Consider the following 19,635-nt stretch of genomic DNA (forward strand, 5'->3'; position numbering starts at 1 on the left):
TTATCTCCAATTCCAGCCATGCTCGATCAAAGTTTTCTTTATACATTTATCGACGAGATAAATGGAAATCCAAAACATTAAATTCTATTACGCAGTGGTTAGAGCCCATAACCTGTTGTATGTTTCGCAGTGAACAAGTCGCTAGACTCTCAAAACACAACACTCAAAAGTTGCTGCATACATTGTACAGCAGAATAGGCAGTTAGTTGTAGCTCCTCATATAAGTCTGTTTTGAAATAAACATCCTTTGGCAGCATCAGAAAATTTCCCGGGCGAGTTGAAATGCAACGGTCTCTTTCCATTGCTTAAGGTAGCCTAGGATGATGCAATGAAGGGCAGAGTCATGCCTCCAAATAAAAGGCCCTTGCTCAAGGTATTTGTTATATCCACCTATGACATGAAGAAGTGATTCAGACCCAAGGCAGAATAAACAATCTAGAGAAGAGCTAATTTTCCATAAGCAGAGGCTGTTCCTTGTGGCTAGTGCGTTGTTGAGGTACCTTAACATAAAGTTGAAGATGTTTTTGGAAGTTTAAATTGAGCTGCACAACAGAGTGGGGCTAACTTTGTATAGGAATGCTCAAGCAGGAATGAAATGAAAAAGCCTTGAGATGGTAACTGAGTTTTGAACTTTTCAGTGTGTTCGTCCCTTACACATTTCAGTACCGCCTTGGTGTTCTTTTATGTGTCGAACTGTATATTAGGTTCATAATTGGTGTTCATCCATAGGGATTTGAGTGAGTTTCGTTGGGCGAAGATTTCAGTGAGTTTCGAAGAACAATCTGGCACTTTTGAAACTTTACGGAAGGAAGCAGAAGCTCAAGACCAAAGTGTTTACAAGAGAAAACTATGTCACTCAGTGTCGAAAATATTGGAAGCTCGAGCCACTGACAAACAAATTTTGTGACAAGCTGATCTAAGTTTTCACAAACCCACATTTTGGAGAGATTAGCAACTGTGAGATCCCAAGAGAGCTTTGAAAGGATGTATTGATTAAGCAGTAGAATTTTGTTCAGCGAGTTACTTTGAGCATCTCACGGAGAAAAGAGGTAAAATGATCTTTGTGTTCCTGGTCCTTCATATCATAATTGAAGAAACGATCCATTTATTTGTAAGATTTGCCGTGTTTCACAAAAGGGACAGGATCGTTGTTAATGAAGAGTTTAGGCTGAAACTGTGCAGATCTAGTTGCAAACTTTTTGATTCCCAAGGTGATGCACTTGTCTATGCGGATGACCATATTTGCCTGTTGGCACCATCTTGTAAAACAGTTTAGCAATAATTGATCTTCGCGTTCATCACTTGTGACAACTGCAGCATCATCAGCGAATTGAAACCAGTAAACAGGGTTAAACAAGCGATCATCGCCATCATGCGGAGAAAATCCAAGTTGTTTATATTTGTCTTGTTTTACCAGCTGAATGAAGGTGTTGAAACATAAATTGAAAATGAGAGGGCTGAGGCAGTCCCCTTGTAGTACCCCTCGTTTGGCAGGAATGGCTGGAGACTTGAAATTATCGGTTATAATAGAAGTGTGGAAGTCAGTATAAAGATTAGACAGGAGATCTTGAAAGTGAGCAGGGATGTGATGATAGTCCATAGCTTTAAGAATTAAGTTATGACGGACCTCTCCAAATGCGTTCTTTCAATCCAAAAGAGTGACAACCACAGAACGTTGCTTTATCTGTGCTTTATTGATAATGTGGGCCATCAGTGAAGTATGTTCCAGCACTCCAAAGATGTTAGGAGTGAGCCCTTTTTAGATCTAGCTTTTTTTGATAAAATGATATAATATACAGTGATATTCTTGAAAAAGATGCGTTTTCAGTCTACTCTTGAAAGCGTCAAAAGAATCCACTGCTCGCAACGTGTATGGCAGTCTGTTCCAAAGAAGAGGAGAGGCACCTGTAAATGCACGATCTCCAGCTGTCACTAGTTTTGTCCTTGGGGTTTCAAGAGTCAATTCATCATCAGCAGATCTTGTCTGTTGCGCTGCTGTTCGTAATGTGACCAACTCAGTAAGGTATACTGGTGTAAGGTTATTGATGCACTTGTAAGTCAACGTTAAGATTTTATATTTTATCCTGCATGATATTGGCAACCAATGAAGCACTTTTAACACTGGGGTTTTGTAACTGTCCCTCTTCGCACCGGCCAAAATCCTGGTGGCAGTTTTCTGAACTTTTTTAACTCGCAGATTGGCAAACAATATAAAAGAGAATTGTTGCAATCTAGCTGAGATGTGACAAAAGCATGGATGGCTTTTTCAGCAGCTTCTTTAGTGAGATACTTCCGAGCTAGGCGGATATTATGCAAGTAGTACCTAGCTGAGTTGCACAAAGAGTTTATATGTGACTTAAGTGACAAATTAGCATCAAAGACTACACCAAGATTTCGTGCTTTTTCACTTGGTTTAATTGTAGTATTTCCAATGATGACACACAGGTTTGACAGTTTTGCACACTTTTTTCGTGTTCCGATCACCAATAATTAAGTCTTGTCTCAGTTTAGCTTTAGCCTGTTGTACTGATAAACCTCTCTTATTGTCACTTGTCACCTGGTCAAATTCCCGGTTAAAATACTGCAAAAGTTGTTGTTGAAGTTGTTCATCACAAGCATTCGATTTGGAGAAAAAGCAACGTTTACCTGTAGCATTATCTCTGCCAAGTGGTCCGTTCAAGGTCCAACCGAATTTGGTCTTCACGGCAAAGGGTCCACCTTCACCTTCACTGTTTCTAATTGCGCTAGGTTCCAAAGCCTCAGGAGTGTTTACTCCAATTGAAAGGTTGACATTTGCATCAGCTATTACTTCTGGCATTATGACTCCATTGAGGTGAGGCCACAAATCTACATCTTTTTGCTAAGCAATCGCTGTTGTGGGTATATTCAAACTCTTTGTTGAAAAAACATTGTCAATCTGAATGCAGATATCCTTTTCAAAGCTCGCCACTTCTAGGGTCACCATAGCAGTTTGACATTCATCACGTACGCCGTCAATAGTTGCCAGTTGAATTTGGCATGTTTTACCCTCTATGCCTAGTTCTTTCAAGAGAACATCACTGCAAAATGAAGCGGTAGATCCACTGTCTAACAGAGCGTACGTCGTGACTATTTTGTTCATGCCTCGACACTTAACCTTGAGCGTCACAATTGGCAGTCCTTGACCAGAGCTGCAACCACCATTGTTACTTGTCAGGCCACTGAATTGATTTTGCCTTTTCGATTCCCCATGTTGATCTGAGATAACTTGTTCACTGCATCGACTTGTCTTAAATTTTTTAACTGCATTATGTATCGAAGCCAGATGTTTCCATCTGATGTCACAATTCAGCACTGTGCATGCCTTTCGTCTTTTGCAACCAGCAGAAAAATGAAAGCTAGATAAACAATTGTCGCAAAGTTTCCTTTGTCTAATAAATTTGAATTGTTTCTCACCATCTTCCAACTTGAAAGCATCACATGACTCCAGTCTATGGTTTTTATCACAAAAGTAACATTTTAAAGGTATTATGAATCGAAAAATGATTTCAACCTAATCGATAGAACTCACTTTGCTTATTCGCACTGTGGTATCCATTTGCTAAACTTCAATCGCGTTTATTCTGATAATTCACTCCAAACCCTCGATTTTGCTACACTACGAACTTCAAAATGTGGCCTACTTCAAACGCGGTCAAACCGCTCTGCCCTAGTCTCCTGTGACGTAAAGTGTTTGACACATTCTCATTGCCTATGTAGCAAACAAGTCGTCAATACGACTACACCCACCATCAAATAAGCTTTGTTTCCTGAATTTTAGGTTTCAAAGTGCCCATATAACTAAATATACTTTTGAAAACGGAAACTGACCGTCCTTTGACTCATAACAACACCTCATCAATGTGAAAAGTTATCGATCAACCTAATATTGAATCAGGGTATGAACGGTAGCTCTTTCTTCGTAAACAAACCGTGCTTGTTAAAAACATGTTTCGCTTTGTTTTCAGATTTATTCTAATTTACGTCTAAAGAGTCCAACCCCTATACTGACGTAATGTAAAGTTGTTCGTTCGCGTTGTTTTCTAATACTTTGCTTACGTCATTAAAACGTTTTCACACAACAACTTACATATAAATATGAGGATATCCCGTCATTTCCAACATTGTGAAATAAAGGTTTCTAGGATAAGGTATGGAAATTTACTACTTGAGCAAATAGGTTTAGCTGTGGAAAATTTGACATGGAAAAACAAAGTTCTAGAGGTGGAAAATATTGCTGCGCTGGCTTACCAAACAAAGAATCTTGCAAGAACAGTACTCAGATTCCGGGAGTTTCATTGCACCGTTTTCCAAAAAATCATGCGATTCGCAAACAATGGACGTATTTTGTTCGACGATATCGCCTTGACTTCGACCCATCAGCCTATACAGCCGGCCCTTTTTTATGCTCGAGCCATTTTACAAGTGCATCATATACACGCGGGGTGGCTACGAATCTTCCAGGTTTTGATACTGAGAATACAAAACGATTTCTCAATCGCGATGCAGTACCGACCATTTATGAACATGTATCGTCTAAAGCGCTGAATTCGGGAGAACAAAGTTGCAGAGAAAAACGAATGGCAAGTTCAATTATATTTATTTATTTTATTCTTCATTTTATTAACAGGTTACATTAGTTCATTTATTTAATTTTTTCGTTGTTCTAGTTTCCTTTGGTAAACTAAGGCAGGATTTAAGATCGGCCAATAATTTTTTGGTATAAAGCCCCTTTCCTATAAATATTTTAGGAAGTCTTTGTCTCTAGGCGTCACTGACGAAACTAAATTGTTGCTACTGGGGGGGGGGGGAAGGGGGGCATTGTCCGATGACCAGGGTCGTCGACAGCAGGCTCGGACCCAGGGGTGATCTACAAAACTGGGCCCCCCGAAAAAATTTTCTGTGGCCACGTCTCTAAGTCTCCCGGGGAACAAGGGAAACGCCCTTTTTAGGTACAATTGTTGAAAAAGGGGGCACAAGCCTTGGAAACTGGTTTGTTTTAGCGATTGTATCCTGTGTTTCTGTGCCTGTTTAATTGAAATATTTACTCGATCATAACTATCAACAGATTGTTAAAGAAGCGTGCTCCAAAGATTTCCCCACAGAAAAATCTACGGAATGCAATAAAGCCGAGCCGGTTGAGACGGAAAATGATCTAGAGATGGTACTTCCTGAAGCAGATTTTGACGCGCCTCCTGCAACAAGAGACGTATACTGTGAAGTGAATTTAAACTGTTCGGGATGTAAGAGAAGCAAGAAAAAAAGGATTCTGTTGTTCAGAAAATACAAAAGAATCGCCACACGTTTTAAAAAGCTGCTCAAAAAAAACATAGAATTGAAGAAGGTACGTACACATTTTTAGACGACAGGAGTTTCTTGTAATTTCAAAACATGTTAGGAAAGAAGCTCGACAAGCAAGCACTTAGGAAAACTGTTGTTTTCAAAAAGTCGATATAACAATAAATAAAACTTTCTATGTAGAATAATTCAATCTATTCAGAAATTTTTTAACAATATTTTAATTTCTGAACAGAAGTACAACAAATTGCTGAAAGCAAACGACCTAGAAAATGACGAAGTTGACTTTGGAACAGAAAAAGACGAAACAGAAAGCATGCTTGAACCCGGAGAGCAAAACTTTGAAGAATCTGATTTTGGCTTATCCGATGAATCTTCGGGTGAAAGCGAAGATGAGGGCATGGATGATGATGATGATGATGATTATGATATGGATGACAAAAGTGGTGATTATGATGATGATGATTACGATGACGATGATGAAAGAAAAAACATCCAATCAAACCGCATAAAGTATGTTATTTTTGCAAAAATATTTTGTACCTTTTTTAAGTTACTCAGTTCTTGTTGAAGCATTAGCAAAAGAAAAAATACGAAAAATGTCAATTTGCAGCAAATAACAAATTTTCCCAGAATGACAAACTGAATCAATCCTATTCTTATGCACTCAACCAATTGAAGCCATAGATGAACGATCTAAAGAGCAAAAATGTTAAAAACTGTCAAAAATCAGAATTAGTTCATATTCTGCTGGTTAAACTTTTTCACTGCATCACTTTTTAGATTTGATCTGAAAACTCCAGTGGCAGAAGAGCCCAAGTTCATTGTGTTTTGCAGTATGCTGATGCAACTATTTTCAATGTTCTGCTTCAAGTGCAAAGTTGGCAAACCTGATGTTGAATTGGTCAAAAATGGCACCATGATAACTGTAAATCAAAACTGTGATCAATGTGGAAAGAAGTCCTTTACTTGGCAATCGCAGCCATTCATGCTTGGACGTTATCCCGCAGGAAATGTTCTGCTCAGTTTTGGCATACTAACTGCTGGTGCCTCGATAAGCAAAATCCTTCTGCTATTTAGGCATATGGGATTAGCATCCTACAAAGCAAGGACCTACTTTCTGCATCAGCGCGAATTTCTGTTTCCTTCTGTCCTACATCATTGGGCAAATTACAAAACGCTCTTGACAGAAGAGACGAAATGCAAAAAGGAAGTGACAATTTGTGGTGATGCACGTTTTGATTCAATGGGGCACTCAGCAAAATATGGTGCTTACACAATTTTCTGCACGAATTTGAAAAAGATTGTTGACTTTGAACTTGTTCAGGTAAATTACTATGATTAACTCTTTTTTCAAGGTTATGTCAATTAATAAAACAAAAATCTATATAAACAATGCAGGTAAATTGAAGCTCTTTTTAGTAGATAAACCAAGTACACTACACCAATCAAACTTCAAGCTTACATGTACTTTAAAATTTCAGGCAAACGAAACAAAAGGAAATTCTTCCCAACAAATGGAATTACTTGGACTTCAAAGGTCAATCCAGAAATGCATTGATTCTGAGGTTCCTGTGTCGCAGTTTGTGTCAGATAGACGCAGAGGTGTTGCTAAATGGTTAAGAGAGGAACATCCGGCTATTAAGCATTATTTTGATATCTGGCATATTGCCAGGACTCTAACAAAAAAGTTAATAAAGGCTGGGAATGAAAATAACTGCCAAATTATTAACAAATGGACTGCAACCATTCGTAACCATTTATACTGGTGTGCAACATCATCAAAACAAGGTTTTAGCCAATTGATCATTGCAAAGTGGAAATCGATAATTAACCACATACAAGACATACACACTCACGAGGATCCATTATTCAATACCTGCATCCACCAAACATTCGATCGAAAAAGAAAATGGATTAAAAATGGTATGTGAGAGCCTACCAGAAGTATTTAGACTATCTGGCAATGAAATAACTTTAATTTGGTAGTTAGATAGTTTTTACATGTCAACAAGGCCACAGATCCACCCCTCCCTCCAGATATACATAGGTTTATGGTACCCTTAGTCAGTTAGAATTCAAGTGTTGGATCCTTATACTAGCAAATATTGTTTATATACAATATTTAACAATATGTTTATATGCAATAATACAAGTAAAAGTTTCTGCACAAGAATTAAAGTTCTTATTTCAGGAACTACTGCATTTGACAAATTGAAACCTATACTGCTTGACACTAGACTTCTAAATGATATAAGAAGTATTTCAAGTGATGCTCAAACAAGTTGTTTGGAAGCCTTTCATGCCACACTCAATCATTGGCACCCTAAAATGATTCATTACCATTGGCTTGGAACCAAATGCAGGTATTTACCTTTAAAATTAGAGATGGTGCAGCTAATAGATAATTTTTGGGACTATCATTCTAATTTTATTTTGTTACTTGAGTGATTAAGAGTTGTTAGGCAGGTAAAAGTGATTTCTAGACATAAAGCTGACAACATATGGAAACTAATGTTTTTTTCAATAAATGTTGCATTGCTGAATAATATAAAACATTCAATCACAGCTCTTATCCATTCCATTTCTGAAATGTTTTCTCTTTATTTGCTTAGACACATACTCGCAATTTGTCATTTTAATGAGAATCTGTCAAGAGAGACCATGAAAACTGATGATGGGCAGGACATACTGGGAGTTTCGTTTCCCAAATACAAGCTTGGAGAAGAAGTTGTTAAACCAGTCCCTGTTCCACCTACATATGGTAAGTTTTAATAAGGTTTAATCTTTGACCTTAGATACTGAGAAAATGAAAGGCACTTTGAAAAAATCAGGTTTTAGATACTACAAATTTATATATTTTGTTTGATATTTACCATAACACTTATTTCATTTACTTCAAGACTACGTCAGAACCCTTCGCCAGATCTTGGTTTCAATTTCAAAAGAAGAAATGACCACTATCTTGGCACAACATACCTCAATTGCACCCAAGCCACTGAACTCTCAATTCGAGAGTCGTATTTCGAAGGAAGAAGCAAAGGAGAAGTTCAGGAAAAGATCCTTTGTGATTACAACATTGAATCCACCAGGTAATGTTATTTTGATAGTTTCTTCATCAAATACTTTGCTAATTATTTGTACTTTGCTTATAAGCCCAATTATATAATAACTATTGGGGTAAGTGATGCAAGCTTCTTCTGTATTCGGAAATTTGATTAATGTTTTGCCAAAAAGATTAAGGGTGTCCCTTGAATTTCATGAAAAAGTTATGCAAATTATAAAAAATATAAAAACTAACATCATGACAATAGTATTATCACTTTTTTAGCTCAACAGCAAAAGACCATGATGGAGCAGGAGGCAAAAAAGGCCAGAGGAACAGAGAAGAAGAAAACCAGAAAAACTGGTCACTGTAGAACATGTGGAGAAACTATGCTTGGGCACTCTAAGCAAAAGTGTGTCAGCAAATAATTCAGTCTAAATATATATATATACAAACAATTATATATTATGTTAATTTTTGAAACAAAGTACTAATTCATATTAATCCATGTTCAGATTACATATTTAAATTTTGAAAATGAACATGCTAAGAGTAACATATTATATAAGCACTGATTACAAACTATTACATATAGGCATAATGTTACATCAATTTTCAATACATAAACATATATATTTTATTCAGAACATTAACAGAATTTTATAAGAAACCAGGCAATAACCTCCTTTGTTAAAAGGATTTAAAGAGATTCTAGAATACAGCAAAAAATATAAAGAATATATTTTTGTTTGTAACAATTCAGTGGAAATTGCCTGTTAATAATCATACAAAAAATATATTTTTTACAAGTTTTCAAGCAATTATTTTGAAAAAACATCAAGCAAAGGTTTCTTTAAAAATAGGTGTGACCAACCATAAAAAGTGCTGGATACAAAGGGAGTTATTCTCTTTGGGCAGAATCTTTGTAGCCAGTTTTCGAATTGTTGGTGTTATATTTTTCCCTGATAAAATTGTATATACATGCAGTTAATGGTCTTGCTGTGTCCCAACCAAGGTATCCAAAGATCCACCTCACCAGATTTCTGTAAGCAACTGCACGCAGATATCTGCAAAAAGTGCACTTTGTTACTAAGCAGACAGCAAAATGTCTTTCAACTAGTTTTGAGTAGTTTTTTCTGGTAATTTTTTAAAATTTAATTTTTTTAAATTTGATTATATAATGTGAAATAATGAGTTGTCCTTTAAAAATAAAATGTGTAGGATGGAAAGATTTTGAATAGCTAAGTCTTGCTTTAACAAACTTTAACCCTATAAATTTAAAATACTTACTCATTCTCAGATACACCAGCATGTTTTTTATATGGCTTTCCATTTTTTTGCTTTAAAAGTGGACCAACAATTTTTAACACTTCTTTGTTAACAAGTGCCTTGAAGTCTTTGTGTTCTGTAATGCAGCTTAGACTGTCGGAAAGTCCATCAAAAACCACTTTTCCATAGGCTGCATGGACCTCTCGGCAACAACGATACTCCCTAGCACTAACTAGTCTTCCAACACTGCATTTGTTGCAAGCACACCTTAATGAAAATGCTATGATGATTACTTATCAAAAATAGAAAGAGAATAATAAACATTGCATTTCCAAATTCTGTTATGTAGCTTGTAAATAATGCTAAATTACCATAAAAACCTGCAAATAAGAAACACATGGAAGAGTCCAAGTTGTTTTTTTTTTGGGCCCACACTCTTCTAGCCTACTTCGCCAGGGTGCATTCCTAAGTGCCCAAAGATTTTCGGCATACAGCCAGGTTTTTATTCGGCGTTCAGCGTGCAAACCAATAAAAAAATTGTTTGCGTACTAAAAAGTTTCGTTAGTTGGCATGCTAAACATGAAGCCATGTACATAGTTAACGACTCCTACACCACAGTTTTCCTAATAATCAGTTTTCTATGCCTGGCGCAACAATGTTTGTTGTTTTACTAACTGCTTTTATATTTTTGGCGTACCTAAACAAATGCCCCGATGGACCTTCGGCGTACAGTTGACATAGAATGCACCCTACTTTGTAAACTTTGAAAATATACATACGATTGGCAATCCAGTACTGCTTATCAGCCTACCTTGTTATATCATTACTACTGCAAGATACTGCTGTAAGAAGCACTACTAACTTACTAACAACTAGTACGTGAAATGCGTAAAGGGGTCTCTACTATGCAAATTAGAGAGATCGCAGTCGGTGGGCGATAGTAAAACAAGTGCTTTTGACACTCGTTTTCCGATCCGAGACTATTCTCGTCCTTGTGTGTGTTATCGAAAGAAAATAATATAAATTGGCTCTGAAATGATAGTTTGATAGAAATATTAACTTACCATTCATTTAAAGCAACATTCCTTTCAAAACGATCACGAAGTTGCGACGGCCTAATGCTATCTTCGTCCTCGGCCTGATCAGTCCCCTCATCATCAGCTCCTTCAGATTCATCGCTATTGTCTGAGGCCAAAGGCTCGTACTGATATGGCATGAAAACAGCGCCATAAACCTTTGCAAATCCTTCTTCGTCGCTAGATTCATTTAAAGTGGCATTATTTGATTCAGTTATACTCGCGTCGCTGCTTGAACTAGACGACATTGTCACAAACACACTGTATTCCACTTAGGCCGCACGCATCTGGCAAAAATGTGTCAAACACTTTACGTCACAAAAATACACTCGTTCCAGATCCTGTGTACAAATTTTGGAACCGTAGGCGCTAAATTCAAATTGTTAAAACCAAAATATTATTTGCCCAATGCAATTTTTAGTTGCATTTTCGGAATTAGCGATATCGAATTGGTCTAGAAACAAGGGGAAAATTTTCGATTCATAATACCTTTAAGCCATCACTGCTATCCTTTGCTGCACCTGTTTGTATGCTGAAGTTGACATTGGTCTTCATTGCTCCTGTTTGGTTGTTTGCTCTTTCTCTATCTCTTAATTCTTTGTTTTCACCATCCATCAAATTGCCATAGACTGGATCACATTTTTCACTTGCTGCCAATCTGATGAGCTTCCTGATGTCTTTGACACTCGGGTCCATTCCTTGTGCTCTTAACTCTTGAACACGTGACTGCCAATGAGATCTTACATACACCGGGCATCGCTTCAAAATTTTGCGCAAATTGTCTTTGTTGTTTAGCTGATAAAGTCGTCCTGCCACTTGAAGTGTAATTTCACAACTTTCTAAGTCGTCAGCAAGATCCTGCAATGCTTCCCCATCACCAGGCCTGATATGTGCACCATCCATGATTTTAGTCAGCCATGTTCTTGAAACCTTGTATGCATCACCAAATCATTCTGAAAGAATTTTCTTCGCCTGAAAATACCCTTCATGAGGGTGCAGAAGAACGCAGCTCTGAATTGCCTTCTTTGCCTTTCCAGTGCAGAACTGTATCAGGAGTTGTAATCTCTTACTGAAATCTTGAGTACTTTTTTCAACGTTGCTTTCAAAAGAAGTCATAAACAAAAAATAATTCAAGGGGTTACCGTCAAAGTGCATCAGTTCTGCCCTTGGTAACAATGCAGCAGTTGCTAGGGCCTTCATTGCCAAAAAATTTATTCCTTCATCAGTTCCAGGTAGGCTACCATTTTTCAAATGGACCTTTGCAACTTCTTTTGGTTGTCTCTGAGTTTCCTGGTTTCCACAGGGTTGCCATGTAGGAGCGTTTATATCAAATGCCTGTTGCGGGGTTGCAATATATCCCATCAATGGATTTCTCGTCATATAAGTATTGTCTGACCTCCTCGGAGGGGCATGTTCCATTGTCACAGCGTTTTCCACGGGATCTTGGATGTCAATCAACTGCTGAGAAACGTTGTGTTCGTCAGGTGATTCTTTCATTGTATCACCATAGCCCGCCCAACAAAGAGGAGCACGGGATCCAATCCACTAAAGGTAGCATGGTTTTCTGAAATTTCTTTTGTGGCAATACCATTGAGGGAAGGCTTGATGTTTAACTGTTCTGCAGGTGAAATGCTTGCTTTCTGCCGGCAGGGATCTGAGAATATTAAGGCAGTGGAGGTCTTCAACGCCAATTCTTTCGTCTGTTTAATGTTTAATGAAGCTCCTATTGGATCGCGTATGAGGCCATCTTGAGTTTCGCCAAATTCTTCTTCACAACAGCTTCCTGACAAAGTCTTGGTCTGCTAACTGGGTCTCTAAAGCTTTCTTTCAGTTGATTGATTCTCAATTCTTCATTTGCGATTCTCTGACGTTGCTCTAGCATCGACGCTTCTGCACACAATGACGCCATCTTTGTTGCATTATTAAACTGCTTCTCAGCAATTACGGCCTTGCTCCGACGTGAAGAAGATTGGCTTATGGAGTCTTTTGGCTCGATATCAGGAGGTTTTACCCTTTCAAGCAGTTGCTTCTTCCTTGATTCTAACCATAGAGCTACCCTGTCCTTTGAACACAGGTTATTCGTCTTTGCTTCATGAAAATATGCTGTTGACTCTTCAAGGTCATCATCATCATCAAGTAAATTTTTGTCTTCCACCCATGCTTCTTTGAAGTTATGGAACGCTTCGTCCAGTCTTCTTTCAATCACCTGCATCTGTCCAGTTTCTTCGCCAACAGTCAAGGAATGAGAAACACGGTTAATTGCCTTCGTCAGTTCACGCTTTGCATTGGCTCTGACCTGCTTTAGCCTCATTAGTTCCTTCGAAACAACGCCACCATAATCTATATTGGGGTTCTCACTTCTTACATCTACACCAGAAATCAATGCCTCGTCAATAATCATCTTCTCTTCTTTAAACGTCTGTTCATTCATCACAGCATGAAATTTCCAAATGAACTAGATTCGAACTAATGTAGTCCACAATTTGTAATTCTGACTACTTTTGGTATATCGAATGCACCACACCTAAATCCCCAGCAGATAACACAGCAAGAAACAACACAGGTTCTGAGGTGATGTGTTAAACGTGGTTCGAGCTTACAATCTATTAGTCCTCAAAGCCATAACAATTTTGCACGACGGCCAAACACAGCATGTGGAAACTACCAGGCCAAAAACTGCATGTGAAACGATAGAAAACTGCCCCCAACACAGCGCAATGCAAGGCGAGTCAATAACCAACCCAAAAACTTGGGGTGCAAATCTTTTATAGCTACCGGAAGTAAACGAGGAAAGGCAAGAACACGCAAAACGAAAATACCAAATTTGGCTAATGAAACGTATACTAAGAGGCGTAGAGAAAAACAATGCAATGTAAAACGAGGCTAGATAAAAAAAAGCTTTAACTCAACGACCAAGGGCTATTTGCACTAACAGCCTGTTTGTTAGCATCCAGGACTGAATTTCTTGAATACACCCTTCGATTTGCTGTATTGAGAGAGCTGCACATTCTGGAGTTGGTGAAAACGACATATAGAGTTGCGTATCATCAGTGTAGATGTGGAACTTCATGCCTCTTTTCTGAACAATGTCTCCTAAGGGCAGCGTGTATACAAGAAAAAGTAATGGGCCCAGCACTGATCTTTGTGGAACACCACAAGATAGAGGTACCTCCTTTGATTTTTTACCTTTAACTTTAACCATTTGAAAACGATGTTCTAGATATGAAAGCTGCCCCTTGAATTCCACATCTGTTGAAAAGTCTCTTTAGTAATACCGAATGGTTTACTGTATCAAACGCTGCTGAAAGATCTAACAAAACAAGAATAGCGACTTTTTGTTTATCCATTGCCATCAGTAAGTCATTTTGAACTCTCAGTAATGCTGTTTCTGTACTATGTCCCTCTTTATATGCCGTTTGCAATGGCTCAAAAAGATCATTTTCCACCATATGCTGAACAATTTGATTTGCAACTGCCCTTTCAATAAGCTTTGAGGCATAAAGCAAATTGGAAACTGGTCTGAAGTTGGCATTTTTAAGTTCCTGACCTGGCTTTTTCAAATGTGGGTCTAAAATAGCTAGCTTAAAATGTTCTGGCATAAATGAAGTCTGCAATGTCGTGTTAATTATCAGAGTCATGATTTTTACAAAAGGTTTACAAACGCCTCAAAATCGATGTTTGCACTGGGTCTAGATCACATACTGTTATTGGTGACTTTTTTATAAGTTTCTCAACATTATCTTCAGTTTGATGACAAAATGTAGTCATTTGGGTCCTATATTTGGGTCCTTCTGGTACAACATTACTATTTTCATCCCTATTCATGGCCAGGTCAAAATGATTTTGAATCTTCTCAATTTTCCCCACAAAGAAATCTACAAATTCATTTGCAAGCTGCAGAGTAGAGTCATGTTTAGGAAGGGGAGACTCTGTCTTTGTATTCAGCATATTGTTCAGAACCTTGAACAATCCTTTTGTACTTTGTGAATTTTCTATCACTAAATTAGAATAAAACGCTTTGTCTCACTCTTCTAGCAAGTTTCTCAGCCTAAGCTTTTGTTAAACAAATTTGTCTCTATCAACAGCTGACTTTGTTCTCCTCCATCGTCTTTCAAGTCGTCTCCTTTTCTTATTTTCTTCCCGCAGGTCACCAGTGAAGCGCAGGCGCTTATTTCGTATGGTTATGATTTTTTTCCTGCTCAGGTGCATGTTTATCAAGGATCGTACATAAGGTGCTATCGTATGCCGTAACAAGGGCATCAACGTCAGTGAACTGCTGCAATGATTCAAATTTGTCACCAAGATCAGAATTAAACTTCTCAAAATCAATCTGTGTAAGCTTTCTGAAAGTTACTTTTTTCATTTCCTTAGGTGGTTTTCCAAGGAATAGATGGCATTTTATCCCAAAATGATTGGAAATTTTGTGTTCTACCTTTACATTTCTTACCAAATTGGACGATGATCCTGTGATAATAAAATCCAATATATGTCCATTTTCATGTGTAGAGTCACGAACATGCTGATTTAGATCGTATGCAAACAATATATCCTTGAATTGTGATTGTTCAGCATTATTAAAATCATTTAAGTTGAAATTGAAATCCCCGGCAATTACTACATCGTAAGTTGAAACATCATGACTCTCAATATGCTTGTGAGATCCTCATAGAAAACTGAGACTGGGACAAACTGACCATTATTTGGATTTGTACCAGGACGATTAATTACAATCAACTCACAAGGAGTGTTTTCAAATGACACACAAACATCAATATACTCCATTGACTGAGTAAAATCTTGAATTTTTATGTCAACACTTACAGTGCTTTTGTATAAAATGGCCACTCCACCCTCTCTTCTGTTTTCACGGGACTGATGCTTGATCTTATAGCCATAAGGGACTAGCCTATTCATCACAATATTATCTTGTGAAAAAAGCCATGACTCAAAAATTGCGTCATGAAAACAGCAGATGTTGAGGATGCTGTGAAGGCTCCGGAGATGGAAATGTTGTAGTTGTTTTTCATGCTGTCTGTAGATAGTCCAAGTCTCACAACCATACAGTAGAGTAGATAATACAACTGCCTTGTAGACTTTAAATTTTTGTGTCCTGTAAGATACCTCTTCACTCCCATACAGTTTTCCTCAACCTCCCAAATGCACTACTGGCCTTAGCAATGCGGTTGTTGATATCAGCATCAATGTTTGCAGAGCGACATAGTGTGCTACCGAGATAGGTGAAGTGCTCCATGGCTTGAAGCCTCTGACCCTTCACTGTGATGTTTGGTTCTTGATACAAATTTCCTGGCGTAGGCTGGTACAGCACTTCCATCTTCTTCATGCTTATGGTGAGGCCAAAGTTGTCACAGGCAGATGAGAAATTGTCCCTGACCTGTTGCATATCTTGTTCTTTGGAGGCGTTGAGTGCGCAGTTATCGGCAAAGAGGAGATCTCTACTCATAGTTTTGCTGACTTTAGTGACAGCTTGGAGGCGTCGTAAATTGAAGAGCTTCCCATCACACCTGTACTGCATTTGAATGCCAGGGGTGGTTTCCCTGAAAGCATCCATCATGCTAAAGAGTGATGGGGCAAGGACGCAGCCCTGCTTCACGCCATTTGTCACTGGAATCGGGACAGAAACACCACCATCATCATCCTGAAACTGCTTCACAATCCTCACAAACTTGTCCGGGCAACCAAACTTTGACATGATCTTCCACAAGCCCTCTCTGCAAACCACGTCAAAAGCTTTTGTTAGATCCACAAAGGTCATGTAGAGATCCTGGTATCGCTCCACACTCTTTTCCTGTAGCTGCCGGGCAGCAAAACCCATGTCAATGGTTCCTCAATCTTTGCGGAATCCGCATTGACTATTGGGAAGGTGACCCTGCTCAAGGTGTCTCAGGAGACGGTTTAGGAGGACACGGGCCAGGATGTTGCCAGCGATTGCAAGAAGGAAAATGTCCCTGTAATTGTCGCAGGACCTCTTATTGCCTTTTCTGTTGTAGATGTGAACGATTGTAGCATTTTTAAACTCTTGAGGAAGGGTTTCACTTACCCATACTGATTGAAACAGCTCTGTCAGCTTTGCAATGAGAGAAGGACCACCCGACGTGAACATCTCTGCTGGAATTGCATCAGGGCATGGGGCTTTGCCTGATGACATTTGCTTCGTTGCTTTGGCAACGTCATTTTCCAAGGGGGGGATGGCAAGAGCTTCATTGACAACTATTTGGGGGAGGCGTTCGATAAGCGTTGAAGCGTCAGCGCTGAGCATAAGTGAGTTGCCTTATGTTGATGGCCCATATATGCATTTCAGCGAGTCATAGAAATGTTTATATTGTGTGTATCGTCATAGTTTTGGATTTTTTCAGCTTTATTGTTGAGCCATGGATCTTGCATGGTACGAAGCTTTCTCTGCGCTTGTCATCGTATGCATATTTCTTTGAGGCAGAGTTTGGGTCATCCTGATGGGCTTTGTAGAGCTGACGCTTTTCCTCTAGCAATTTCTGAATACCAGCATCATTCTCATCAAACCAGTCTTGGTGGTTTCTGGTTTTGGGGGCGAGTACCTGGAGAGCAACAGAGTGGATGGTTGTCTTAAGAGAGTCCCAGTCGTTGCCAATCGATAACTGACAGCTGTTGCGACATAGTGGCTGATAGTTCTTTCTGTGCAGATGGAAGTTTTAGCTTTTTGACGTTCAGTCGCTCCGCTACTTTCTGTCCTTGAGGTCTTCTTGAGGGCTTTATGAAAAGTTTAGTCTTTGAGATGATGAGGCGATGGTCTGTCCAGCAGTCACCACCACACATGGCTTTGGTCACTCGCACATCTTGACGGTCTTTGGCCCATACAATGACATAATCGATGAGATGCTAATGCTTTGAGCGGGGGTGCTTCATGAAGTTTTGTTGCGGGTTGGAAGACAAAACATTGTGTTGGTGATGGCGAGTCCATAGGTAGCGCAGGTCCTGAGCAGGAGTAGGCCATTACTGTTGCATTTCCCCACACCATGATGACCGATGACTCCTTCCCACACTAGGTGGTCTCTGCCAACACGGGCATTGAAGTCCCCAAGGAGGATGAGCTTGTCTGACTGTGGGACTGTGGAGATCAGGGCTTCCAGTTCTTCATAGAACTTTTCGTTTATTTCACCAGGATTGGTCATAGTGGGAGCATAGGCACTGATGAGAGTAGCATATCTCTTCTTGCCAAGAGGGAGCTTAAGTCTCATAAGACGATCACTCAGGCCTTCTGGGGTGCTGTCAAGTTTCTTCATGAGTTTGTCTTTGATAGCAAAGCCAACACCTGTCTTGCGACGCTCATCAATACTGCGGCAACCAGGGGATCTTTTCACATACAAACTAGTGAGGAAAATCCCCACCAGGCCCAAAAATTTCCCCAGTAGTTGGCCCATGATTCCCCACTAGCAAGTGCCCTTTTGTTGAAAATTGTTTTAAACACCAATTTGACTTATCTCCAATTACTGTTTGTTGTGTCGTTGTCGTGTTATATGTGTCAAATTATTCGTTATTTCTTTGGTCTTATTGCTGTCAACCAATCTCTGTTTGACGCACTACACCAAGGCGAGGCAATGAAATCCGTGGGAAAAGTTGCTTGCGTCATTGATCTCCAAACATGCCAAGATCTGAACGCTCGTTAAAAAGAAAGCAGAGAGAAGATCAAGAAATTGCTTCAAAATGCAGAAAATTAACAAATTTTTATGGATCAAAATTAAAAATGGACAACAAAGGTACAGAAGAGAAAGAAATAGGAGCCTCCAGCCATCCAGATTCACCTCAAGAGGAAGAAATTGAAAGCCAAGATATTAACAACCCGCAGCAATCAACACACACTGTTCAAACACAAAAAACAGCTAGTGTATTTTATTACCACGGGATGAAGCTGGATCTTAAGTTCATTATTGAAAGTTTTCCAGAACTGCAAAGCTATACAGCAAAGAAGAATTGGAAAAAACGTCTTCATGTTGTTTGCAATTGATGCAAAGAATATTTGGACGTGGCAAAGAAATACTCGCGAAATGGAAAAATTGGTATTGCAAATGGGGTCAGAGCAGATGATGAAGAACGACTCAAACTAATAATTGATCATGTATTTTCAGAAATGCACAAAGCAACGAGAAATCAGAAGCAATTGGAGCTGATGTGGGAAGAGAAAAGTGCTAATCATCCATGGTTGAACGGTTTAAAAAAAGCCAACACCAATGTAGTTAAATTTTTGGTAAACATGGCATTTCATTTATACAAAGACTGTCTTTGTGAAACTATTTCTGCTCACTCATGGCCAGCAAGGTCTTTAACAACGCTTGCAGCCACTCGACTCATATCCCTTATGGAAAATGAAGGTCCAGATGCAGTTCTACCAGAGTTTAAACCAACAGATGCTGAGTTACACTACAGGGATCCAATGTGCTACAGAGATATGTTGTCTTCAGTTCAAGCCATTGAACTGCAGAAAGTAAAAAAAATGTTTCTGGAATGCATGAGAGATCACAATTTTGTCAGTAGTACAATGACAAATGGCGACAGGCGTACAGTTTTTATGGTGATGCACTCTCCAGAAGAAAGAGGGACCCATAGCTTGCTCAAGACTGTGAATCAAGCTTTAAAGGTATGTGAGGCAAATGAAGATAAATTAGTCGGAAAAACAATCGTGAAGCTGCAAATACTGGGCGAAATGCCGGGCTTTGGAAGCTTCTCGGTGACCAGTTGGAAAGGAACATTTTTACATTCTGGTGCTGTGCCCATCGTTCAGATCTTGCAACCGAGGCAATTATCAATTCTGTCCCAGAGCTAAAGATTTGGAAGTCATCACTGATTGGTGTTGCTACATATTTTCGTACATCAACTTCAAAAAAGAAAATGCTGGAGAAAGCAGCTATTGAGATGAAGCAATTTCCACGGCATCAT

The 19,635-nt window shown here is 38.9% G+C and overlaps 3 protein-coding genes and 1 pseudogene across 3 annotated transcripts; 1 reads left to right on the forward strand and 3 right to left on the reverse strand.

The window, feature by feature from the left end:
* Positions 1-4,220: 4,220 nt before the first annotated feature.
* Positions 4,221-8,790, forward strand: LOC135694690 (uncharacterized). Its single transcript, XM_089109697.1, has 9 exons — positions 4,221-4,601; positions 5,087-5,362; positions 5,552-5,829; positions 6,100-6,643; positions 6,801-7,242; positions 7,511-7,682; positions 7,932-8,080; positions 8,220-8,408; positions 8,648-8,790. The coding sequence occupies exons 1-9, from the start codon at positions 4,221-4,223 to the stop codon at positions 8,788-8,790; spliced, it is 2,574 nt and encodes an 857-aa protein (XP_088965823.1).
* Positions 8,791-9,263: 473 nt separating this feature from the next.
* Positions 9,264-10,955, reverse strand: LOC135694689 (uncharacterized). Its single transcript, XM_065213520.2, has 3 exons — positions 10,696-10,955; positions 9,653-9,898; positions 9,264-9,429 (listed from the first exon to the last, which is right to left on the reverse strand). Exons 1-3 carry the CDS (start codon positions 10,953-10,955, stop codon positions 9,264-9,266), a joined length of 672 nt encoding a protein of 223 aa, XP_065069592.2.
* Positions 10,956-13,901: 2,946 nt separating this feature from the next.
* Positions 13,902-15,621, reverse strand: LOC148959856 (uncharacterized; annotated as a pseudogene).
* A 1,982-nt stretch (positions 15,622-17,603) lies between these two features.
* Positions 17,604-18,122, reverse strand: LOC135694811 (protein CFDP2-like). Its single transcript, XM_089109716.1, has one exon. It carries the CDS (start codon positions 18,120-18,122, stop codon positions 17,604-17,606), a length of 519 nt encoding a protein of 172 aa, XP_088965842.1.
* Between the last annotated feature and the right edge of the window lie 1,513 nt (positions 18,123-19,635).

Source organism: Rhopilema esculentum, chromosome 8 (genome assembly GCF_057945365.1).
Source record: "Rhopilema esculentum isolate cy_ngs chromosome 8, ASM5794536v1, whole genome shotgun sequence".
In the NCBI taxonomy this organism is placed as follows: Eukaryota; Metazoa; Cnidaria; class Scyphozoa; order Rhizostomeae; family Rhizostomatidae; genus Rhopilema; species Rhopilema esculentum.